General features: G+C 41.0%; 1 protein-coding gene across 1 annotated transcript in view; it reads left to right on the top strand.

The window, feature by feature from the left end:
• CPS1 (carbamoyl-phosphate synthase 1) overlaps positions 1-17,692 on the top strand; it is an 87,460-nt gene extending 69,768 nt beyond the window's left edge. The window contains exons 30-38 of the mRNA XM_066575629.1: positions 723-830; positions 5,868-5,957; positions 10,975-11,145; positions 11,222-11,296; positions 12,187-12,285; positions 13,481-13,540; positions 13,760-13,869; positions 15,126-15,255; positions 16,948-17,692. Coding sequence (XP_066431726.1) covers positions 723-830; positions 5,868-5,957; positions 10,975-11,145; positions 11,222-11,296; positions 12,187-12,285; positions 13,481-13,540; positions 13,760-13,869; positions 15,126-15,255; positions 16,948-17,046 — 942 coding nt within the window. The 3' untranslated portion in view covers positions 17,047-17,692. The remainder of the gene's footprint in view (positions 1-722; positions 831-5,867; positions 5,958-10,974; positions 11,146-11,221; positions 11,297-12,186; positions 12,286-13,480; positions 13,541-13,759; positions 13,870-15,125; positions 15,256-16,947) is intronic.
• The last annotated feature ends 9,531 nt before the right edge of the window (positions 17,693-27,223 follow it).

Here is a 27,223-nt window from a genome sequence, read left to right as displayed (position 1 = left end):
TGTAGCATAGTTTAACTTCCTTCTTAACACATTAAGATAACTTACGTTGCCACCACAGCAATTTCAATAGCTTTTCAATAGCTTCCATAGCATTATGGAAATAATAGCTTTTCAATGGACCAAGATAAAGTGTCGCAGAAAGTTATCACAACCAAATTAAACTTTGCTCCATCTGTACTTACTAAAACAGTCATGTCCAGAATGGTGATAGATCCTCTTTAATCGTTGTCTTTTATATTCTTTGTAACAAATTCTATAATTCAGTTATGTTGACTTAACATCATTTCCTTTTCATCCTCACAGAATTAGCTTAAATATTAGAGGATAGAAAGACTGCGTTCCTATCAGTTATCTATCATTCTCTATTGTCCCAGAAAAGGGCCTTATGTCAAACCTATCTGCTGTTGCTGATATTATAAGTTGGAACACGCTACAATATATCAGCTGATGCATTTTAATATTGCGCACGTAGTTAAGAGCGCTGTCATTTCGGCTCACTAACTGCTAGCCAGGCATCATGTCCTGATAGTTATCCAAATGGAACTACTACATTTTCAGTTTTGTAATTACACAGCTTCTTACAGTTTTGAAAGCCTGATTAGCGAAAGTAGATTGAGAGACAAAATGCGGCTTCTGGGTTGCCAGTTGGACAACCTTGCACGAGGGGCTGTATAATGAACCAGAGAGTCTGTTTTTAATATGTATTATTTTCATTTGTATAGGTCATTTGTCATGCTATTTCAGAGCATGTGGAGGATGCCGGAGTTCATTCAGGAGATGCTACCCTTATGATTCCCACACAGACAATCAGCCAGGGGGCACTTGAGAAGGTAATGTGACATTTATTGGCTTGCAATAAAAAGAGAAAATTGCAGTGTTATATTTATAAAGGACAACTGTCCAAATATGTAGTGATATTTAGACACTCAGGGATTCAATTGGACATCTGGCAGTGGCCACATACTTCTGTATTTATGCAGTGCGGCTTTGCTTATTCAATTGCTATCAGGGTTCGAAACGCTCTCTTAGTGCCCATGGTAGGGAAGTCAGATAGCTCCCCACAATAAACAGACCCTGAATTTTATTCATCCCTTCATTTGATCTCCTCTGTCTTCCTATCCCCAACTAAGCTTTATTTTTTAAAATGTATACTCCCTATTTCGCTTTTCTACGCCTTTTCTGAATCTTGCCTGATGTATTTGAGTTCAAAGTATGGCTTAAAGGGATTACTAGACTTAAAAAAAAAAATTAAAAACAGCAGCAATTGGTATAAAACATAAAAAATACTCACCTCTTGATTCTACTGGCGATCCAGTACTGAAGATCGGGTAATCTCTCGACACTCTGTTTGAATTGGGCAACAGTGACATTTCATACTGATTTTGACCGCGGTGGCCATCCAGTGGCCATAGTGGTCATGTGCCATGCTACTGCCATTGGGACTCTTAGGGTTGTTGAGCGGTGATACCAGAAGTATGGCACATGACCTTGGTGGAAACTGATTGGCTGCGGTGGTCATATACTACTGGCTTGTAAACAAAGGGTGGGAGGACTTTGGAGTGGGAGTGCTACATTGCTGGGGTACCAAGAAGTGAGCACTTGTGTTTTCATCTTTTATTTTATGGCTGTTGTTTTTCTTTGTATTCAAGTTAGATAATCCCTTTAAGATGAATCTGCCATTAGAGAGGTAAGGAAACTCATCCATAAAGGCGTTATGGGTACCTTGTGAGGAGGAGCACAACTCAAACCAGACTCATTCTCCTTCACCATTGTTAGCGAAAATCTGCATCTATCCAGCAGTGCCATTCATGGTGGTTTCCAAATAGAAGAGAGAAGTAGGGTGGAGCAACTTCTGCTAGAAGGGTTTTTTTAACCTGTGTGTTGGACATAAGTAAGGTACTGCCTGCCCACTGTTCGCCAAACCCAATGAATGGGGCTATAATTGTGCCTAATAAAGTAGAAATATGTGGGCTTTAGGTGAAACATTCAAAGCTAAAAAAGATATTGCAACAAAGAAAAAAACAGACAGCTATGAAACGTTTCGGGGACGCAGTCCCTTCTTCAGATACTTAAGTCCTGTCTGCTGTGACTTCTCTCTGCCATTCCTCCTTTTTGGAGATATCCTTCCAGACTTGGAGGCAGAATTAGGTTACATAAGTTCCTAGAAGATTCCACTAACAATTCTATCTGAAGAAGGGTCTGTGTCTCTGAAACACATTATAGCTGGCTGTTTTTAACAAAATTAGAAGAACTGGGTGATTTCCTTGTTGTAATATCTTTCTTTACCTTTAAATCTTGCGCCTAAAACTCATGTATTTGTACTTTTTTTTTAACCCATTAAGGAGCAGGCATGGTAAATATACGACGCCTGGTCCTGGGCTTAAAACCCCACTGATAGTAAAATTAAGGCGACACTTTAAGCCTCCTGCCTCTTCAATCAATTAGAGGCAGGACGGGTTATCAGCTGTTAGTAACAGCTGATAACCCGGAGGAGAAGGCAGGGGGGATAGTTAACCCTTTCTGTCTTTTCCTTCCCCGAGTACACAGTGCTCAATGAGCGCTGTGTACTAGAAAGTGAAAGTAAAGTGTAACTTTCACTACGGGAGCCAGAGGGGTCACGTGACCATCGGGGTTCCCTGCTACAGTAGAGCTGGAAGGTCATACTAGACCCTGGCCAGCTCTGCCAGTGACTAATGTCACTGCAAGGGTTGCTTTCCCCTGTAACTGGGGCTCCTATGGATACCTCAGCTACAGTGGGAAAGTGTCAAATAATGGGGGACATAGATAGTAAAAAACATGATTACACACACAAAGAAAACAAAATTACAGAATAAAACAACAATATATACATAAGAAAGAAAATAACACAAAGCCGATGCCAACCAAAACCGTCGCCGTATGCGCCCTGTAAACCAAAACCATACATACTATACATCAAAATGTCCAAAACAAATAGAAGAACCCATTCCCATACTTTATTTTAGCATAAATGTACTAAATAAAAAAAAAAACTATAGATTTTTTTTTTTAATCTTTTTTTTTTAGCATTTTACCCCCAATAAAACTAAAAAACAGAAAAAAGGTCAGTGAAAAAGATATTTTAAAATTCCTGCAGTAAAAATAATTTTGATAGCTAAAGGAAACAAAATAGGGCAGTAAAACAGCCACATGGGTAAAATCCCTAAAAAGTGTCTGGTCCTTAAAGGGGTTGTCCCGCGGCAGCAAGTGGGTCTATACACTTCTGTATGGCCATATTAATGCACTTTGTAATATACATCGTGCATTAATTATGAGCCATACAGAAGTTATAAAAAGTTTTATACTTACCTGCTCCGTTGCTAGCGTCCTCGTTCCTATGGAGCCGACTAATTTTCGCCCTCCGATGGCCAAATTAGCCGCGCTTGCGCAGTCCGGGTCTTCTGCTCTCTTCAATGGAGCCGCTCGTGCAGAATGCCGGCTCCGTGTAGCTCCGCCCCATCACGTGCCGATTCCAGCCAATCAGGAGGCTGGAATCGGCAATGGACCGCACAGAAGAGCTGCGGTCCACGGAGGAAGAGGATCCCGGCGGCCATCTTCACCGGTAAGTATAGAAGTCACCGGAGCGCGGGGATTCAGGTAAGCGCTCCGGTAAGCTTTCTTTAGGTCCCTGCATCGGGGTTGTCTCGCGCCGAACGGGGGGGGGGGGGGGGGGGTTGAAAAAAAAAAAACCCGTTTTGGCGCGGGACAACCCCTTTAAGGTATAAAACAGAATGGTCTTAAAGGGGTTAAGGATTCGTGATGCTCTTTCTTCTACTCCTCACTTCATGGGGACTTTAGAGCACTGTAATGTACCAGGTCAAGTAGGATCACATTACTTAGCCCGCTTCCTTAAACTACATGTTTATAATTAATATGCACCTACTAGAATAAACATTTATATTACAGTAACATAAACAATACAATATGAACACATTTCTCTTAAGGCTAATCTCCATGGCTCTATCTTCCCATGGTAATGCATTCACCAAGCAATCTAAACCCTCTTTCGTGCTGTCATCTCCCCACGTTATGGTCGGCAGAAGACTACACAATATAACTCAGCTTTTCATTTAAGAATCACGGTTTATTTAAGTTTCCCTCGCCACAGAGAGTGATGGCAGAAATAATGGCATTTAAATGATATACAGGGGAGCCAACAGATGTATGCTGACTTTAACAGATGTTCTGGACTTTACCCTTGACACAGCTACTTGGCACTCATAAACCAACCTCTTAAAAATGTAAGATGCATGTAATCCTGCCAGTGTAAATTATCGTTACCGCGAGGAAATGTGATAATCTGAAGTCTAGTCAGTTTATTCAGGGATTAAATTCCAAAATGCATCAGTTTCCTTCATACTTCTATTTCGAGTACATTTTTAGAATGTTTTTCCATAACAACATGGCTATGGAGGGCTTCATATAGACCGCGCTGCTTATATAGAGCCAACATATTCCACCGCTATGTGTATATAGATTGTCATCACTCATATCAGCACCTGTCCCCAGTGGGACTCACAATCTAATTTCTCATCTCAGACAAGGGTTGTTTTTAATAGGAATAGAATTAACATAATAGCATATTTTTGGAGTGCGGGAAGAAACTAGAGTACCCAGAGGAAATTCATACGGAAACGGCTCTTTATTAATTCACGTCTACATTATGTAGGTTGCTGAGCTTCAATCACTAATCATACAATAGCAATGTTTCTAACCAGCCCCATATATATGTCACCTGATGAAGCATGACGGGTATTTTTTATTCCAAATTTTCTGGAATGTGACAGAAATACCTCCACATGCCCGTTTGTGAAAGCAGAAGCATCCAGAGGTACAGTAGGGAGCTCATGGCCCTCTATGGAAGCTCTATTACAACTTCATAGAATCAGAGTCATAACATTGGGCGTGTGCGCGACCTTAAGGTCCTGAGTTGGTCTCTCAACCAACATTAAATCTAGTCATGAAAATCGAATGTTTAAGACTAGAGTTGAGTGAACATACTCTGCCGAGCTTGATGCTCGTTCGAGTATTAGCGTACTCGATGGTGCTCGTTACTCGAACGAGCATCAAGCCATGTTCAACCCCGCCCCAGTTTTTGGCTCCTCCCCGCTGTGATGTGCCTGTTTTGGCCCCTCCCCGCCGGGACGCAGCGTGCGTCATTGGCAAATTTTTCGTTAGGAGAGAGAGGGAGAGAAAGAGAGACAAACCTAGAAAAAAAAAGCTCGGCACCCGGCATCCCACATACAAAAATGCTCAAGTCTCCCATTGTAGTCAATGGGGTTCGTCACTCAAGTAGAGCTCTCGAATTTTACAAAAAGCTCGACTCGAATAACACAGACTTGAGCATTTGGGTGCTCGCTCATCTCTATATAAGGCCGCCTGCACACGGGCAGAAATCCCGCGGCGGGATTTCCCGCGGGATTTCCGCCGCTCAAAGCCTACATAGGAGTGCATTAGAATACGCACTCCTATGCAGACGGCCGCGGTTTGGCTGCGCGAAATCTCGCATGGCAAACAAACCGCGGCATGTCCTATTTTTGTGCGGGGCTCGCAGAGCCTCGCACAGAAACGTCACTCACCCGGCTGCCAGCTCCGGTCTGCGCATGCGCCGGCTGCCCGGCAGCCGGCACATGAAAGAGCCGGGGCCGCCGGGCGCGGGTGAGTACGCGCTCATCTCTGCAGGCGCTCGGGTCGGGTCTCGCGGCGAGAATTCTCGCCGCCGGAACCGACCCGCTCGTCTGCAGGCGGCCTAAGACATAGATATCTGTTTACATGACATCAGAGTTGTCTCTGTATACAGTACTGGAACGTGGTATTTGAACACTTATCTTTTTTTCTGTAATTCGCAGGTCAAAATTGCAACCAAGAAAATTGCAAATGCTTTTGCCATTTCCGGACCTTTCAATGTGCAGTTCCTTGTCAGAGGAAATGATGTTCTGGTGAGTCCATGAAGTCATGGCATGTTGTAGACTATCTATACTGCTTGATGAAGCGATATACAATGACACAATGGGCTGTGGTCTGAGTGTTCAGGCAATATATATTATATACTGTTAGGCTAGGTTCCTATATAACCAGTGGTCGGGTCTAGTTTCCATTTGGCATGGTAGAGAAACACTATAAGTAAACTGATCTATTTGATTTTTGTGGCGTCCGGCACATTAGTTGTGATGCCGGTTGTCAAACTACAGAAAAACCCAGAAAGCAGCATTTTTCTCTTCAGCAATTTCATTCTGTAAAAAAATGGAACATTGTTACTGAGCGGGTCCATGTGAGGGTGCTTCATACAAGGTGCAAGATTCTACTATACACAAATCTGCATCAAAAACCACAGTTTTTGTTGGGGATTCACTTTGGATTTGCTAAGGTAGAAATTTGCATCAATTACATGACCAATCCATGGCAAAATCATGTAACAGATGTGGATTTGACTGTGGCAGATATTTCCATCCCATGCGAAAGCACGCTACGGGTATGTTCAGATGGTGGAGATCACAGTGGAATTTTCTGCGTGAACTCCACCTCGAAAATCTGCATATTTCTGCCACAGTTTTTGGCATTGGCCCGCATGTGGATTTTGCCCTGTCAATGGACAAAATCCACATATGGAATTGCCACACAGAAAATTGCGTTTTTGTGAGTTTACACACCAAGAAGGCACATGTCACTTCTTGACACGGAAATGCTCATTTCTGTATTGGTATTCAGCATGTTGCTCTTTCCCATTAACAAGGCAAAATCCGCATGCAGATCCACACCAAAAACCATGGCTGACTGTCACAGATTTTGATGCAATTTATACAGGCAGAATTCATGCGGAAATCTGCCATCTGAACACACCCCAAGGGATACCATGAGCGTATCTATTGCATTACCTATAGACCGTTGGTCTATTGCATTCGTGATTCCGGAGCACGGGGATTTTTTTCAATTTTGCTAAGGGATACCATGGATCCCTATGCGGTTTTAGCGCTGCCAACACAAAATCCGTGTACGGAATATGCAGTACATTTCTGCTCAGATCTGTATGATGAAGTAACGCGTCAATTCTTGACAGTGACCCATGCAGAACTGCGTCAGATATTCTGCATGTTGGTTTTTCCAGTTGACAAAGCTAAAACTGCATACAGATATTGCTGTGGCTTTTCACAGTGAAATTCACTTGTTGCATTACAATGTATGCAAATTTGCAATAAATATAGCATGCTGCAAATTTAAAAAGAAGTAGCCTGCCTATCTATCTAACTAGCTCCATTTGTATGTATTTAGAGAACAGCTGGTGATCTGTTCTCTAAATACAGAGAAAACAAGATACAGCAGCACTCAATGCAAATCCCAGCAGGAGGGGTGGATAAATGCAAGCCACTGAGAACAGAGTCTGAGCCTCCAAACTCCACAGTCCCGAAAACGATGAAGGAAGTGGCAGCACAAAAGGATCTCATAAAAAAATTATCTTTTTTCTTCCATGATTGTTCTATAAAAGGGTAAGCCTAGCCTGTATAACAAATAGTATGGCAAATATGGAAGAATAGGGGGCAAATACTTTTCTGCGGTACTGTATATTCATAGACAAATATTCTATTAAAGGGATTTGCAGCTGAGGAGGGTAACTAGTCGCTAATCAAATTCCATATGGCATGAAAAAAAAATTTGCTTCACATGCATTTTCTGTGATGATTCAGTAAATGCATAGATTGCTAGTTCCTGAACCAATTTTAGCAGTTAGTCAGACATCCTTCAATAGGAATGATTACAATACTCATTTTCCAAATTCTGTGCCCATTTACTAAAGGCTAGATAGCCAAGTTCTAAAATATTTGCTAGTGAGTTCTGGAAGTCTTCTGGTATAATCTCAATTTACAAAGCAATCCGGTTCCGTGTTGCTTCCTCCTCCTGTGTCTGCAGACAGCTGTATGTGGGCTGCCTGCATAATACCAGCTCCTCTGCGCTCCGTCACTACACTATTGATGTGTCAATCACCATTCTGTGAGAAACTTGACAAGCCATTGATAAGAAAAGAGCCCCTATCAGACTGTATAATACAGTAATACCAGTGTGCTGTCACATAGGGAACGTGTCACCTGTCACTGTGTGCGTTGGTGTTAGATACAGATCAGAATCCTATAGGCGCTTATTTGTTTTCTGCAATAGGTTCTTTTAAAGTGGCAGTGTATTAGAAACATATGTGTGCATGCATTCAGTGCACACGCACATACACGCCATGCTCCGCTTAAAACAAATGCTATATTTATAGGGCATTGGTGGTGTCACTGCTGGGAGTCCCTGTCATCAGCTGTTATTGGAGTAACTGCTCCTAACTGCTTATTTTGCCTGGGGTAGAGCTGCAGGGGAAATGAATCCCAAGCAGTGTACCTTCAGTGATCCACATAAAAGCTTCTTTTTAGGATATGCAGTGTGTAAGCTCAAGTGTTTAATCTATAACTAAACTACTAGTACTGTATTCCTTTTGGTAGTTTCATTTACTTGCAAGCTGAACACTCTATTCATTATCATATATGTGACAGAGTAGGAAAAGACTTGAATTACTACAGCACTTTACTTCCCTGAGGTCAATTGCATTAGCAGATAGATAAACTATTTTGAATATCTTACCAAACAGGGAATTATTATACAGGATGTTTGTGAGTCTGTAGAGCAGACTTGCAAGTTGATGCAGTCCTGTTATTACAGCAGCATCTGCACTGATTCAAGTAGGCAGCCTCTGTACTGGGCGAGACTGGTGTAAGTAAAGAATGTGGACTGTTAATACACCCAACCGTTCCATCTTTATATCCTTGAACTGCATACAGTCCACATGTTCGACTATGTTATGCTTGCACTAGTACAACATTGCACTGTGGGGGTTGTCATTGCTGTTATTCTATGCACTTTACTCCCAGGATGTCAGTGGTGGAATGTATATTAATGTACATTGTTGATGATAATTATACACTCTAACACTAAGGCATTGGACAAGAATTCTGGCTGGGCATTTGGCTATATGTGAGAACGTATTAGCATTATGCTGTGCAGCCCCGTCTAGGAGCATGTTATAAAAGGAGGTTGCTTACAGCAACTCATGGCAGTAGTTAGCATGAAAGGAGGAGACTAACATTCATTATTAAAGTGTACCACGGACAAGTAGCACACAGAGAAGTGTGTGACCCAACCTAGAGTACAGTGAGCTACGTGAAGGGCTTTAGACTGTAGAAGATTTGGACATGCTGTACTGCCAGAGAAGCAGTCCTGGAAATTGAGACTGTGACAGACCAAGTCTTCTGAGAGAATAGTGGGTGAGCCAGACCTGGAAGGGATCCTCCAAGTGGTTGAGAACCACTGCCCAAAGACTCCTTGGATGATCTTCAAAAGATGTCGTGTAAGGCTGATCCGAGCTTACCACCAATTTCTTGACCCGATGGCGTCTACGAGGCTAAGCCATATGTGATAAGAGTGTGTACTTTGGGCTGTGTACTGAGGCCTGCTGATGGTAGATTTATAAAAGTATGGATTGGGATGATAAATGAAGATCTCTAATGTTGCTAGTGTAGAAATAGTCAAAGAGCTATGAGTTAAAAAAAATAACTTCACATGGGGCAAGTTTGTACTAAACATAGCATTGTAAGTATCAATTCACTAATATGTACTAACTACATACACAATTATATGTTCTGAAGGTGTCAAAAAAGCAGCAATTTTCTCTATGCTATGCTATGTAGTATTATTAATTAGTGGTAGTTACTACTTATACTCCTCTTACTACTAAGAAATTAGTGCCTTATCTTTTGTTAGTCATGTATCACATGGATAGACTGTTTGTTACCGTTGTAGAATAAGGTCACATGGTCTGGCTGCAAGCATCCAAGCCATGTCCACCCGCGACAGCCAATAGTTGCACAGTTTACTGACAAAGTTGCGCTACCATTGGCTGCTGTGAGTGGGTGTGATTTGGCCAGCTGGACTATGTGTCCTTAAGCTGCTTTCACATGGAAGGATTACATTCAGATTCCCGCGATCCACTAAGAATCTGACTGATAATCGTTCAGTGTAAATGCATGCACAGACTAAGTGACGAACGAGAAGTCTTTCACTTCTTTTTCATTGTTCAGTTTCCCTGACAGATCGTCCTGTGTGAAAGTTGCCTAACTTACTCTTCTAGATAATTGGACTGGACTGGTCTAATTAGGAATATGGAACACAATTAGGTTAATTGTTAATCCGGGTATACAGGCAGGTAGGAACTATTAGGGGTTGATCCAGGGAACAGTCTGATTGCCATTAGGGAGTCGGGAAGGAATTTTTTCCCCAAAAGGGCTAATTGGCTTCTGCTCTTGGGGTTTTTTGCCTTCCTCTGGATCAACACACGAGGATAGAAGGCTGGACTAGATGGACTTTGTCTTCATTCGGCCTAACGAACTATGTTACAACAGCCAGTGCAGTTAATTTGATTTGAGCAAAACTTTTGTTTCCAAAGAGTCACAATAACATTTTAAAGAAAGTTCCATTTCAACACTGTTAGTACGGAAGGTTCCATTAGCAGCTTGGAATGGATATAAAATTGCTGACTTTAATTCCAACTCCAGCAGTAGATTTTATTTTAGGAAATGCATTTACAACACAGAGAAGTGTTAGCACTGAGCTCTGAAATGACTCAAATGGTCGTGGTAACTGCTATGAAACACAAGTGTCACTTTGTATGAAATTGGTTGGATATTCTAGATGACAATCATAAAGGTTATCGTGTATGGATTCCAAGTGATCATATTTTGTCTGCAGAACAAATCATAGAATTATTATACTCAGAACACATTGACTCACCAAAGCTTATTGGTCAGACAGATTTTTAAGAACACCCATTACTCATGTGAGCCTTTTTTTTGGGACCTTGGTAAATGTCCACATGACATCACATGAACTTTATTTACTATCAGTTAATTTGGATTACATCTTTCCTATTAGGTAATTGAATGCAACCTGCGAGCCTCCCGCTCCTTCCCCTTCGTGTCCAAGACTTTGGGTCTTGACTTTATCGATGTGGCCACCAAAGTAATGATCGGAGAAAAAATTGATGAGAGCAATCTCCCAACATTAGAGAGCCCCATAATCCCTGCAGATTATGTTGGCATCAAGGTAAGCATCCAAGAGGGGTATATTTAGGAGGCAATGCTCTTCTATGGTGATGCTAATAATCACTATCTTTAAACAGGCACCAATGTTCTCCTGGCCACGTCTGAGAGGAGCTGATCCAGTTCTGCGCTGTGAGATGGCATCTACTGGTGAGGTAAATTAAAACTACAAGAAACATAAAGTTCTGAAGACTATTTAATTTTCTACCCATTTCAGCCCTAGAGAGGTACATGATTGAGCTAAAACAAAATATGGCCAAAAACAAAAATATGTGTAAACACTCACACAGTCAAGCAATAGCAAGAGACTACGAGGTCCTATTTCGGTTTTTTGATGGCCTGATTTTACCGCTTTGCAGAAATTCAGACACATAAAAGTTCAAAGTACAAAAAGAATCTGAACAAATAAGAATTCAGAATGAACAGCAAAGAACAGTAAAGTACTCCAGTTCTATCACATCTAATCCTAGTAAATAACTTTAAACTCAGATAAAGGGAGCAGTGAATATGAAAGGAATGTGCAACTAAGGGAGGACTGATCCCAACATGGGATGTAGGAGAATCACCGTCTTAGAAGGTATAAAAGTGAAGTTTGATTTGAGAGTTGTAAGAAGACAGAGGATGTGGAATGAAAGAAGAACAACCAATACTGCTATATAACAAGCCCTTTAATGTTCATGAAAATAAAAAAAAACATTTTTTAATGACTTCTTTAATTATGTTTCAGGCCTAGAGCACCTATATATCCTCTTCTAAGTCCCTTTCACAATGTTTACTGTCAGACATTACTAAACAGACCAAATCATCTTCCACAGTAGTTTTCACATATCCTTCTCTTTGACGTTCCTATGCCGTAACTCCATAAATGAACAGACGTGTTCTCCACACAATCCCTTCCAGATAGAACTGTTTTTCATGATGCAGAGGATCTTTACTTTGCAATGTGCCTACAACTGTTCGTTCATTGCATAGTGTATATCTGATGATACACCATTGGTTGTAATCCTTTGCTTTCCTTAACTCTGTTCCATTTTGCCCTATTCAGGTGGCTTGCTTTGGACAAAACATCTACTCTGCCTTCCTGAAGGCCATGATCTCTACTGGTTTCAAAATGCCCCAAAAAGGAATTTTGATTGGAATCCAGGTCAGTAGTATATAACTTTTATTGTTCTTTAATATATTCATAGTGTAAGGATACTTTTATGTTAGCCAACTATTGGCCAAAAAAAAAAATCGCTCAAACAAGTGATTTTAACCAATAGTTATCTGTCTAAAAGTGGGTCCCCACAGGGTACTGAGTGAAAAATTGCTCATTAGTCACTTTTTGCTTTGTTTCAGCTCACCGAAACAAAGCAAATAATGAGCAATGTCTAGCTTAGTATGAACAGGCAGTCATTCATCTTGGAGTGATTTGCTGTTCACAGCAAATATAGGTGGGCAATACATATAGTTCAAAGCAGGTCCATGAAGAAAACCTATTTCCACATGCCTGATTAGGCATAAAACAACTTCTATAACTCTATCCTCTGATCCCAAGACAAAATTTGTCCCAGGACTGAAGTGGGGGTGGGAGGGATATCACCTAGAACTTTTTCTTTGTGTTGATGTTCCCTGGATCTATAGGTTCCTGTGGCTCATGTTCCAAGATGACCACAACACTTCTCAGAATACCTGATACACACTGGGCACTGATGATGCATTGGTAGTCTAAGACACTACCCACAGCTCTGATTTGCCAGCACTGATCAGGTGAGCAGCACTGGCTTATCAGAGCAGTGTGACGTACCTGAGATTACAGATGCATAGTGTGCATTGGGCAATGACAGCAGCAGGTTTGCCATCTTGGAAGATGGAAAAGGGGCCATGGGACATCAAAAACCAGTAACCTAAAACAAATCCTTAATTTTTTCCACGGACACTGGAAAAAAAATGTCCTATCTTTATGGACTGTCCAGGAACGTCTAAGCAGTTGACAACCCTGAACTGGTTGCTTTAAGAAGAAAATAAAAAATAAAAGTAATACATATTTTTATGGTAAATAGTTACATTAGTGAAATCATCCATTTAGCCACTTTAGATTGTGTTTCCCTTTTTTAAATGTTATAGTCATAAAAGTTTTGTATATATAACACAAATTACCTATGTGCATGTTATCCAGTGATGGAGCTTCAAGATTGCTGTATAATTTTGTTTATACAGCAACATAGTAATTAGATTATAATGCTGCAGTATACACAACTTCTCCATATGATTTATGTACTACCTAATCTAAACAAAATGGGAAGAATTAAACATGTATAGTAGCCTAATTTTTCGCTTATCTTATGTATTTACTGTAGCATTCATTCCGTCCCCAATTCCTCGGTACTGCCCAGCAACTCAAAGACGAGGGATTCAAGGTAGGAAAATATTTTCTTTAAGAAAACATATGTTACGATGCTGTAGTTTAATTTTACCATCTATGGGGCAACACTTCACAATTTTTTTTTAATTAGCAGCACATATTTGTATTTTTAGAATAAAGCTGATTTTGATATTGACATACCCAAAGATGGTGTTTCAGGTACCTGGAGTAGTCAAAACCTTACTTTTGATCTATTATGTCTCCTATTATACAGCTGTATGCTACTGAGGCCACTGCAGATTGGCTCAATGCAAATGATGTTCCTGCTACAGCCGTTCCTTGGCCATCCCAGGAAGGACAGTCCGGTACTCCCTCAATCAACAAGTAGGTTATATAATCCCAATAGTTGTACTTTACGTATCATAGTGCATGATTAGACTTACTGGGCTAGAACTAGAGATGAGTGAGTATACTCGCTAAGGCACATTACTCGAGCGAGTAGTGCCTTAGTCGAGTATCTCCCCACTCGTCTCTAAAGATTCGGGGGCCGGCACGGGTGACAGGTGAGTTGTGGCGGGGAGCGGGGGTGAGAGAGGGAGAGAGAGATCTCCCCTCCGTTCCTCCCCGCTCTGCGCCGCCGCTCCCCGCCCTCCGCCGGCCCCTGAATCTTTAGAGACGAGCGGGGAGATACTCGGCTAAGGCACTACTCGCTCGAGTAATGTGCCTTAGCGAGTATACTTGCTCATCTCTAGCTAGAACACTTAGTAAGCTCTGAAAAAACGTTCTGTAGACTTGTACAGCTTAGTTTGGAGCAGCATTGTATTCTATAATATAGTATCTAACACTCTATTGTGAATTTATATATATCTTTTTCTAACCAAGTGTGTCAATTATAGTGAACAAAATTGAGCAATAATACTATAGAACCAGGGTGGCCATGTTGTGCATGGGCAATTCTCTAGTTGACACAGTGAGAACTATAGCACCCTGTGAGGACTGCAATATGGTTAGAACTATTTTATGGACACCGCTCTGTGACTGTACCAATATGGGTAGTTCTGTGTGGGCGCACAATAGTATGGAACAGTTTAAGGAAATAATTCGCTTTGCTAGACTTGGGATGGGCGTGAGGTTACAACTATGGTCGCTTTGCAGTTGCGGACTTGATAATAAGAGATGGAATTTGAGTTGAGTTTCTTGTGTCATGATTGCCTGAATGGCAGCAATCCATTATAGTGGCTCCCAAAAGGCAGCTAGCGCGCCATCCCTGCTATAGAATGATTGAGTTGTGTTTATACAGACGTCTTGAAAAAAGTAAATCATATGAATCCATAATTTATGCTGCTTTTATCCCGACCATTATTACCCTACCATGTGGATGAATGTCTATATGTCTAAGCTAGTTTTTAATATTTAGGTGGATCAAAACCAAATTTACTGATGAAACGTACCGTTGGTTTTTTTAATGTATTTCAAGGCGAGATGTATGATGGATAGAATACTGTACCTTGTGCCATTTTTTTGCTAGCGCTCAGATTCTGTAGTTTTTAGTTAATATGTTATATCTGTTTTAAGTACGAAAGTTATACTAGAGATGATGTAATTTTCTGCTGTGTCTCATCACACTGTTCTTTATGTAGGTTGATTAAAGATGGCAACATCGATATGGTAATTAACTTGCCAAACAATAACACAAAGTACGTGCGTGATAACTTTGTGATAAGGAGGACTGCAGTGGACAGTGGAGTTACTTTACTTACCAACTTCCAGGTCAGTTACAGTTATCTATACACATGTAATGCATAAAGGGAAAGCTGAGCACACCCATAGTATAGCTGTTGGCTGTGCAATCTTCCACCACTTATCTCCCAGGGAACAACACATAAAATAAAATAGAAACTGTCCAACTTTTTCTTCCGAGGAACAGCAGTGGAGGACAGTTGAGGTTTTCCTGTAGACATATCTAAAATATTTGAATATCTAATGTGTATGTCCTCCTTGAAAAAGGCATTAACTCTTTCAAGAGCTATGAGCTGGGCAGTAATTATTGTACGGAAAGTTTAATGTATAACTGTCATTATACTTCTCCGATCCTAGTGTAGTGGCCAACGTTTGTAATTGCAAGCGCAGCTCTCAATGAAATCAATGAGAGCTGCGCCTGCAGATACAAGCACCAGACACTGTACAGGGGTCGGAGCATCTCCTTCCACTCCGACTGCTGTGTGCTTGCGGTACTGTCAGCAGGCCCACAATTAGCTAATTAGTCATGGGCCCGAGTGGCAGACCCTGGCCGATCAACTAGTGATGACCTTTCCTGAGGATAGGTCGTCAAAAGTATTTTTCATGGGAAACCCCTTTGAGGTTCTTAGTGTAAGCATTGATCAAATTGTGAAAACTCATCTGCCAGCGACAAGGCAACCTCTTTAGATGAGACCCTACAATAACAGACTCCCCTCTCTTTGAGCTTGGGCCTACAGGCGCAGTGCTTTATGTATGATCCAAGCTTCTAATTAAAACCAGCCTTGGATAAATGGGAGGAAGTACATGTCCAAAATGCAGCATATACATAGTAAATATAGCAATAAAGCGGTTCAATATCCATATATTCAGTGCTGGTATATTTCTTGGCATGCTGTAACGCCCTATTCACATCAGATCTGTGATCATGTTTAAAGATAGTCCCAGCATCTACGGTGGAATTTCTGTTTTGGTGCACAAGTTACTTATATAAATCCTCTTGGAGGCAAAATTAGATTTCATGTAGGACCTAATCATTTTTCAACAGCCACCTTTGATATAAATTAACCCTTTGCAATCCAATTTTGGATTAAGGGTTTCCTAGGGGGATTTCTCTTTCTGCCATTATACAAAGGCATCGTCTGCTGGATAGAGCTAGTAGTGCGGTATGGGATATGCTAGAGAGCCCCCCCCCCCCCCCCCCCCCGACAACAGAGCGGCCAGTAATATACAGTAAGAATACCCTGCCGGATGCCTTCCAACATTGGAGCTTTACAGCCTTCAACCAGAATGTCTTCAGACGTCAGACAGTGGATTGGAAAGGGTTAATATACTTTTGCTTTGAGTGCACATAACATGACTATATTTCGTCTGTAAATAAACATTATATTGTGGACAGCTATAGAAAAGTGAAATTGTGCCGTACATTTCACTCAGCCCTTATTCACATTCAATTTGAACAGTTACTTCTCCAGACCTTGCTACATCAAACATTCATTTCTCAAATTACGGGGACTGTGTAAAATGTTTTCTCTCATACTCCAGTCAATGAGCATTTAATCAATATAATTTACTGTGCAGCTAACAATTCAGATACAGAATATTAATAGAGTCTGGTCAGCCAAACGGCATATTTAGAATTCTATAAATTCCAAATAACTATAAATTATTTTTTTTTTCTCATCCTGGTAATTTATTGATGCAAGCTTTACATATATTTTCTAGGTGGTCAAAATGTTTGCTGATGCTATAAAATATTCCGGAGACCTGGACGCTAAGAGTCTTTTCCATTATAGACAATTTGGGGGCGGCAAGTCTGTCTAAGAAACCTAAACTACAGTATTGTGTAGCCGTTTTCCAAAATGAATGGCCCATCGGTCCGAATGAGGTCTTTTGTTGATCATTTGTTTACTTTCAATTGTATTTTACTTCGTCAGAAGAAGACAAATGTCACTTTGATTATGTCTTTGAGGTCTTGAAAACCTGAAATCTGAGCAACCCTGGTAAAACAATACAGTAGTGTTTTGAATCACCCCTAAATTTCCCTATGCCACAATGAAATGTAAAAACATGAAATATATATTTTAGGCCATCACATATATTGAATAATGTCACATCCTAATTCTACTATGGGACTAATAAAAGCATTTGGCTTTTCCAAAGTGTAAAATGTGCAACAAGTAAAAAAATAGTTCAAACTCCCTGATAAACCGATCTTGAATGATCACATGACCTCATTTCTAAAGCTATACAATACTTGCCAGCTTATGCAGAACACCATTCTTGAGGCTACCAACCCTGGATAATGTTTATAGTGAACCTATATATTAAAGTACCCAACTGTAATGAAGAGCCATTTCTAATGTTAGAGTCAAACTTTATGAACATGGCCGTTGCAAAGAAGCAAATGGTAAATTATGGCGGATCCTAATGATTAAATGTGAAGAAATAAAGCCCTGAGTCTTTTTCAACATAATGTCTCATGTTATTTTTTTAACAAAAAGTCCATCTATCTATTTATCTATCTATCTATCTATCTATCTATCTATCTATCTATCTATCTATCTATCTATCTCATATCTAGCTATCTATCTATCTCATATCTAGCTATCTATCTATCTCATATCTATCTATCTATCTATCTCATATCTATCTATCTATCTCATATCTATCTATCTACCTCTCTCATATCTATTTATCTATCTCATATCTATCTATCTCATATCTATCTATCTCATATCTATCTATCTATCTATCTATCTATCTATCTATCTATCTATCTATCTCATATCTATCTATCTCATATCTATCTATCTAGCTATCTATCTCATATCTATCTCATATCTATCTATCTATCTGATCTGGGGAGAGCAGTGACAAAGTCAAGATGTCCACTATCTTTCCAGCAGGGCCTGTGCACAGGTTTTTCAGGTGGCAGCGTTGGTCATCAAGCACTAGGCCTTTATGCAGGACAAGGGATTCTTCAATTTTACTAATAATTACTCTCTTTTGCTTCAAATCCTGGTCCTGAAGACTGATATTCCTCTTCTCTCCATTGCTAAAGTGACAGTGCACTATGTCGAATGCCAATGGTCCTCCCATTTTTGGTAGCCAGGCACTTTAGAGGGATTGACCACTTTGTAAAAATATTTCCTCAAAGCCCTTAAACTGTTTACTGTGGTACAATAAACGGTTCAGCTTTTATTAAGCACCTAGATGAGGATGCAACTGAGAACAATTGAGAAAGTAGTCAAAAGGCAGTGAATCACATGCTTTTGCAACCTTGCATTATATGGATGTAGGGACTGTGGCTCTACACTGCTTACACAGTGCATAGGTTGGCAGCCGGAGCCTTCTAACAAGCAGCTGGGGTAAAGTCAGACCTACCATCCAGGCCATGGGTTATGTTATTTTTTATTTTCGATAGAACTGTTTGTAGGTCTAATTTGTTAGGAGGGTACTAGTTCAGGAAACAAATGGTGCTTGAGTTGCTCTATAGATAATCCAGGGATTGTCCTTGCAATCTAATTCATAAACTAGGAAAGAGCACTACCTATCTCCTCCCTTTGCAGCTTCCTTAGGTAAATCTTGCTGCTAGCACCTGTAATAATAATGCTTCTAAGGACCTTAGGATATCCCAAATAGAGGCATGAGACCTTAGATAATGCCGGGCTAGCAGGGTGGTTTCATATCATCCCCCCTTGCTACAAGCCCACAGGATTTTTCCTCAGACACTGTTTTAGGGATATACTATAGCCAGAGGCGTAACTTGAAGCTCCCGACCCCGATGCAAAACTTGTAACAGTGCCCCTAACTATAATGCTTTATTCATAGTACTGGGTTCCCTATATGGAGAAGAGAGGCCTTATGGGGCCCCTAAGGCTCCTGGGCCTGGGTGCAACCGCATCCTCTGCATCCTCTATAGTTACGCCCCTGACTGTAGCATCATTAATTCTGCAGAGACACACTACCGCTCGACTCAATCTCTTGGGTCTTTAGAGCTCCTGAGGATCCGCCTTACAGGCCGGGAAACACGTTGAGAATATACTATGAAAGCTCTATATAATTTATAGGCTGTTCATTCAGAAATTGTATCTTTATAGATCTCCATTGAACCCATACATGGATCAAATCCAGCGTGTTGATGTTATGGTCAGTCCTTACAAATCGAGTCAGTCAGCTATATCAATCAGCGCCTATAACTGAGACAAAGTGTCTAGTTAATATTTTGTACCAGGTCTGATTGGTGCTGACATCAAGTGGGAGACCTTCTCTCCTTATTATTTTCTGTGTCTGAGTGTGTTCAGTTGTGTCTGTGTTTGTCCGCTGTGGGGGATCTGCACCCAGGTACTCTGGTGTAATACCCCCCATAGCCCGCTCTAGTCTAGCCCTCTGTTTGTGTGTTTTTCAATAATTTGAATTAAAGAATTATTAGTTTTAACGAAGTCTAGTCTGTGAAGGGCTGATGTAAAAACTTACAGCAATATCTTAAAGGTTAACTTCTGGGATCAGAGATTATAATATTATTATAAATAACTCAGTTGTGGTTGGCTGTCAGCTGTCAAAGACAGTCAACACCCGCTGTGTATAGACTGGGCTTGGCTTCTGAGCTGCTCTACGCAAGGACAGTTGGGTAGGAAGTAGAGAGAGGACAGCAAATAGCAACTCCTCCCCAAAAGGTAGGCTGAACAAAGCAATCAGCTGATCCAATTCAATGGTTCAGCTGTGAGAACAGTTGTTGCCAACTGCCTCAACCACAACATAGAAGTAAGAAGATAACAATGCAGCAGGAGTAACAAGAACCGGCTTATTTGTTTGCTATATTAATTATCTATTAAATCATAACTTAAATTTTCAATTAAAATTAATTACATTGCAATTACTGGAGTACAGAATGTGGCAGTGAGTATTGTAGCACAAGCCTATAACAGTCATTAATAGTTAATGCACACACCTTGACGTTGAGTATAGATATTCATTACTTGCCATAATGCATGTAAACAAACACAGGAGCAACTTAGTCCACAGAGATTTTGATTTCTCTCCTTTCTGCCAATTCTGCCTTATGATGAAGACCCACGTAACCCGAGACAGTCTAATTCTTTAAGACAATGGCTCTTAAAAGGTTCTAACTGTTTATCCATGTATCCTCAATAGTCGGTTTGTCTTAATTGACTCAAATTCAAAGCTAGATGGGTACTGTGCCAACAAGAGGTAGTGAGGAAGCCTGGTAGCAGCCAAACATCGTAGTATCCTGTCCTTGGTCTATTTTTGAATTTTTCTAAAACTGTGAACTTTCTAAAAATACATCTAGATGGAGAAGTTCTTTGAGAAGGAGATTTTGTTCTTCAAATAGGTTGAAACTAAGCAAACAGGTTCTTATTGGAAGACTGTGCTGAGGGTAGGTGGAACGCTTGGCAAATTAAAGAGGCACAATTTATGGATAAAAAAAAAAAGTTGACTTAAGAAAGTGAACCATAAGTGGTAGTGTCTATATATAGGAAAATAATGGATCCTGAAATAGCCAACTGGCCCCACATCGTGAAGAAGGATATGATGGCAGAGGGAATTGAAGAGCATGTGAAATTATCATTATAATGGTAGTATCATGGTGCCACTTCTGGCGCTTTCTCCAGCGACTGTCGGACGCATGCACATGACATCATGGAGCCAGGTCACCTGATCTTCCTGGGCATGCATGCATAGTGCCATTCTGCATATTATAAGTTCATGCTGATAGAGTAGCTGGTCTGGCTTTCAAGCCAGTCAGCCTTCCCTTTCAGTACTTGCTACCTTTGAACTACCTAGTTCCATTTACCATCTAGGCACTTGTGGAGAATCTATTTAGGTTCTGGCCATTGTGTCATCCTTTTCGGGGGGGATGTGCAGCTGTTAGGCTGGATCAGGTTGGGACAGTGTAGGGCGTGTCAGTGATCTTCCTTGTTTAAGTTCCATCCTTTGTTGTTTTCCTATTTGGTGTCTGTCTCTTTGTGTTTGTCATGTTACCCCTGTCTCTCCTCTGTCTTGATCTTCAGAAATTACCATGAGACGTTACTGTTGAGACAGCTGGATGAGTAAGAAGGAAATTAAGGCAGATAAATTAATCACTTTCTATCTGACAACTGAACATCAAGAGCCAAGGTTAAGAAGGCACATGCTGAAGTTCACTGTTTAGGGCACCAACCAATGCCACCAAGAGGTGTGTCATGAGGTGTGACCAAGAGGTGTGATATGAAGCTTCTAGGCCCCAATGTAAAAGTTTTAAAGAGGGCCTCTACTATGTACCATTAATAATACTAGAGTCTTCTTGGGTAACAGGCAGATATTTGGGTCCCCTTAGGCACCATGGCTTGTGTATGACTACTACCTATGCAACCCTTATAGCTACAGTCCCGCTTTCACCTCCTATCGTAGTTGATGCAGTTTTTCTAATTTGATCTAATTTGATATTACATTGCTATTTAAAAGCAAATGCCAACATAAATTGTACCTGTTTCATTAACATCCAATGCACAATTGACTTGTCTTGTCGCATTAGCCTCTAAGACCTCAGATTAATGATTCTTCCAGAAACACTCATTTTGTCCAAACTTTTTCAACACCTATTGCATTAATGACTTCTGTTTACTTCAAGAATAGACTAATTGTTAAAAAACATCAAGCATTTAGGAGTTGTTGGAACTCAATGAAACTTTATATGCGTGATTGTAATGTTGATATAAGTAAGTGACTACAATATCGGAGCAAAGGAATAATTTTTTGGGAAAAAAACTGAATACTTGAAGGGAGGCTCTAGTACCCTGTTGCACCGCCTCTAGCTTGGATGCAAGATGTGATATAAGTGGTCATGGAGGCATACAGGTTCTGTATGGTGTACTACAGCGTACAGTCCACATTTGCTGTAACTGAGCCTCTAGATCATGAGAACTCATAAGCTGTCGAAGTTGGCATCCTAGATAGTCCCATACATGTTTTATTGGCAATAAATGTGGCAACCGGGTAGGCTATGGAAGTGTCGCAATGTTGTGGGGGCATTCCTGTGACACCCTTGTTGTGCGCCGCGTAGAGGTGTCTAGTGGTCATCAAGCTCTACACAAATGGTAAAAGAGGTTCACTACACACAAGGGGCCTCTGAGAGCTTTTATAGGCCAAGGGTGAAGCCACTTTTAAGGCCTCAGGTGGCAAGACCATTCATCTAATCACACCACAGCTAGATCCTGCTAAAAAATGCCTCTTGGAAGCCTTGGCATGTGAGGAACACATGTGGCTGCAAGATGTCTTGAATATATTGCTGAGCTGTTATTGTCCCTCATACCACTACTAGGGGTGACCAACTGTTGTATGTAATGTCCTCCCAGACAATCACACCAGCCGTAGGGGCAGCGTGCCATGCCACAGCAAAGGCAGAATTGAGCTGCAGACCCCTAGGTCTCCAGACATGAATACTTCAGTCATCAGTGCCCAGACTAAACCTTGATTAGTCACTGTAGCAGTCCAGTTTCATCATTCACTGCAAACAGGGGAAAAAGTGGGTGGGTATTAAAGGCAGTACACATAATGAGCATCCTGAGACAAAATGTCCTTCAGCCAAATGCCTGGAAATGATTCCAACACAGGGGTCTGTAACAATGGTGCCACCTGTCTCTGGATTGTGGACCATGAAACAGTTGCAGCTGCTCGTGCTTATCGGACGATAAGACAATCCTCTCTATTGGTGATATGTTGAGGACATTCTGATCCTGGTCAACTTGTGTACGTGCCCTGGTCCCAATACCTCTACAGGGCCCAATACTTTCTACTAGTCTGGTCAGAACCGCCCAGGTGGCAGTCAAGTTGTCGATACAACCATCCAGCTTCTCACATTCCTCTCAAACTCTATTAACTGTGTGAAATCCCCATCAAACTCTGTTAAGTGGGCAAAATCTCTTTGCATCGTAGAGGCGTCTAGTGGTCATCAAGCTCTACACAAATGGTAAAAGAGGTTCACTACACACAAGGAGCCTCTGAGAGCTTTTATAGGCCAAGGGTGAAGCCACTTTTAAAGCCTCAGATGGCAAGACCGTTCATCTAATCACGCCATAGCTCTAATCATTTGCATATCTGCCCAAGGTGTAACTGCATGCCGAATTTTGTAGCTAATAAGGAAGATGGCATAAATCCTCCACAGTGCCACCTATTGAAAGGTAGCATTCCTTCAAGCCAAAGTCAGACTTTTTATACAAGCCTTGTTACAATGACTGGAAATTATGAATTTTGCAGCAAGACGACAACTCCTCCGAGGTGCTTGATTTTATTTTATTTTTTTGTTTTTACAAACAGTGTATTTAATCTTAGTCTTCTTTCATCCATGGTAAGTTCATCTGAACCTCACAGATTGTCTCTTCTTCTATCCTGTACACATTATGACATACTTATTGTATAAATCAGTTATTTCTGTATTGGGTATTCATAGAAGGAACCATAAGAAAGAGACATAAAATAGTGTTGCCGAAATAATGAGCCACCCAAAACATGCTAGAAGACTCTTTCTGAACACCAAATGAGAGAGGATGAGCTCCTTGTTCCGAGCTCCAAGCAGCTGCTGTCGGCCCTTGAACTGCGCCGTAGTCCTCTCTGATAATGGAAGCTGATATTATACCAAGGACAATCCAAGCTCTGAATAAAGCTAATGTTCTCTAATTACACCCCAAAGTGCTATAGCTCGGCAGACTGTGCCAGATACCCACAGCTGCAGGTGCCAGGCTCTAACACAATCAGCCAGATAAAGCTTCCTAATTACACCCAACATTACGTTGCCGCTAATGGGATGCCATTGACTCAGATCACTTGTTCTGTGTTTCCCTGCTTTGTTTCTCGGCTATATCCTTCTCGCCTGTGAGCGTCGCCAGCCCGTGTCCTGCTCTCTTACACAAAGAGACTTTGTTCTGCAAACCTAGTAGGGCATGAAATACAGCTGAAGATAAACTTAGGCCACCTGGAATCAGTTCATCCATCGGGTTTTTTAACCTGCAATGAAGAATTTACTATAGAAGAGTTGTCATAGTATACTGTATTCTAATAATCACAGTTGGTAGCAATAGGGAATACAAAGGCTGGAATCACAGCCAGGAACTCTTGTCTTGAGGGTCCGTGGCCCACGGCCCACCACATAATAGAATGGCAGTGCTATAAAGTAAATTATGGAAATGCAATGATATACAGCACCCAGTTAAATGCTTATGCTAGACTAAACTATTGTATATGACTGTTAATGAATACTTCATTTTGTATTGGGCATTGAAATCCTATTCAGTGGATGTCTTTACATATGTCAATAAATGACATCACCTTAAATTAGAAGGTGGGTCCAGGTACTTTATCACCTAAAATCTAGCTACATGTTAAACAGTGGTGTTCAAGAGGTGACGCTGCACACAACAATCGTATGGACGTGCACAATGGCACTTCTTGAATGCTGTGTAGATGGTATTTAATTGACTGGCTGATTGCGAAACCCACTGACCAGCTGATTGAAAGGACTACCCACTGACATCATGTTCATCGGGCTGAGAGCATCTGTATACCAGGCACAGCTGGTATGAAATGTAAGGGGCAGTGTCTGGTATGCAATGAAGTAATACCGGCATTCAGCAGAGTGCCATGGCCACTTCAGATAGCTAATTGGTGGTGGTCCTAAGCAGTAAGCCCCAACCGGTCTGATATTAATGACCTATCCTGAGGATAGATCATCAATATTGAATTTCCGGAAAACCCCTAAAACCCTTGCAGATGCGGGCAACACAATTACAGCACATGGTGGGTTTCTAGTAGAAACTTTCTAACTTTCTATGTATGGAGCTGGCTCAGAGATGACTCTATAAACGGCAGATGTCAGACATCTTTGACAGTTGACACAAGCCCACAACAGCCACAACTGGAGATGACATGGGTCACGACTGTTTAACCCTTTAATTGCCGCTGTCAATTCCGGTGTCGTGGCAGCTTTTTGAAGGCCTGTGGCACATCTTGATAGATTTTTTATTAGAATACGGTATAATGAAATATTATAGTATTGCATTATACTGTATGAGCAATCACAAGTTCAAGTACACTGTAAAAGCAATCCCCCAAAATAGCACAATTGCCTTTATTTTCAAATTTGCCCCACTTTGAAATATTTAAAGGTCTTCAAATACATTGTATGGTACGTTTAGTGGTACTATTTAAAAATACAACTCATCCTGCAAAAAAACCCGCATGTGGCTATACCAGTGGAGAAATAAAAGGTTATGATTTTTGAGAGTGAAGAGGAAGAATTAAAATGACAAAAATGGTTACTCTGTATTATATTTCAGGGCCAGACAGCCAACAGGGAATAGTAAGGTGAGATATTTTTTCGACACTAACTCCCAGCTACATCATATCCTGTGAGACTATACTGCTATATATGGAGCCACTTGTGGATTAAAGCCCATTGGGTTTCTGGACCATGGAGCATGACTGATACCAGCATTCTGTGCGGCACATTAAGTGCTATCTGCCGGATGGCAATAAGATTGTTCCACTACTCATATGTTGAGGCTCTGACTAATTTTTGGTTGTAGTATGTGTGTCTGCGGTGGTTTATGCACACATCCATTTGTTGTTCTCTATTGTGCCTTTTTTTATTTGTACTCCCCTAACACCCTGTTCCCATTTTCTTTAGATTTGGCTGCCAATGCTTGGAATGTGTCAAGTGGGCGGTCCCCATCCCTTACTGTCAAAGGGCTATTTCAGATTTGATTGACAGTGAATAGTGGAGATCAACCATTTGACACATTACAAGCATTGGGAACCAACTCTAAAGAGAGCCAGTGCAGAGGAAATTGGAGTGAGTATGAATAGAAGAGAGGCCGTGTCAGTCAGCCAGCCCTGCTGACATGAGGTTGTGACAAGTCCTCTTTACATGGTACCTGTCACCTCCTATAAGCACCATAAACTATGTAATGATGCATATAGGATACGTCCTGCAGAGTCGAGGGTGTAATTTTTATACTTACTGGGCTTCCTGTTTCTGCATTGTCAATCTGGGCAGTCAGCATGGTCAGTTAGCATGACTCTTTTTCATTCAGTCCATTCGCGCAGTAGAGTGCAAGCACACAGACTGAATGAACAGAGTCTTACTGACTGACCATTTACCAACTTCCTGGACTGACAGGGCAGAGATGAGGAGCCTGGTGACTACAAAAATTGCATGCCCGGACTCAGCGGGACTTGTTCTGTAAACCCCATAACTTAGTTTATGGTGCCCATAGTAGGTTACAGGTTCCCTTTAAATAAAGGGCACGAATGGTAAACATCTATGAGCTTAGGCAGAAAAGAAATCATACTTTAAATTGCTCACAAATTTACTGATTAGTTAGAGACTAAACTTATTATTGTAGAACTTTAATATACAGAATAATTAAATGGAGGCGGGGAGGGAGGGCATTGCGGATAAGGTCAGCGGCGTAGGGGAGGTTAAAACGAGCCTTTATTTAAACACTACCCAAAACTCTATCACACTGGAACAAGTCTAACTTCCTTGGCTTCCTGCCTGTTAGATGTTCTTTGAATAGGATTGAGAAGCACTAAATTAAAGCAAGTGCCTATCGATTTGTTTTCATGGTTTATTTTTATAGCAAACAGCAAAATGCACACTTCTGTTGTTCCCTGCTATACGGTTGTGTAAAAGCAGGTGATCTATTCTTATTGAAGTCTCTGAGCTGAAAATAATATAAACTATCACTGCCAGATTTATCCCTTAAAGATCCTCCTTTCCCAGGAACTGATTAATACAATGACGAACGTTCATTCATATTACTTTAAACTTACCGATGTACTTATACTTAACCTTTTCCAATCCAATTTGTATCCTACTTTTTCTAGGAGGCTTACTCTTTTTCTGCAGTTATACAACGGCGCTATATGCTGGCTAAAGCCAGTACTGCATGAGGTGACACGTTGAATAGGCTCCGGCAGCAGAGAGGCTGGCAATATACAG

This window comes from Eleutherodactylus coqui, chromosome 8 (genome assembly GCF_035609145.1).
Source record: "Eleutherodactylus coqui strain aEleCoq1 chromosome 8, aEleCoq1.hap1, whole genome shotgun sequence".
Taxonomy (NCBI): Eukaryota; Metazoa; Chordata; class Amphibia; order Anura; family Eleutherodactylidae; genus Eleutherodactylus; species Eleutherodactylus coqui.
This window is presented reverse-complemented; position numbering and strand designations above follow the sequence as displayed.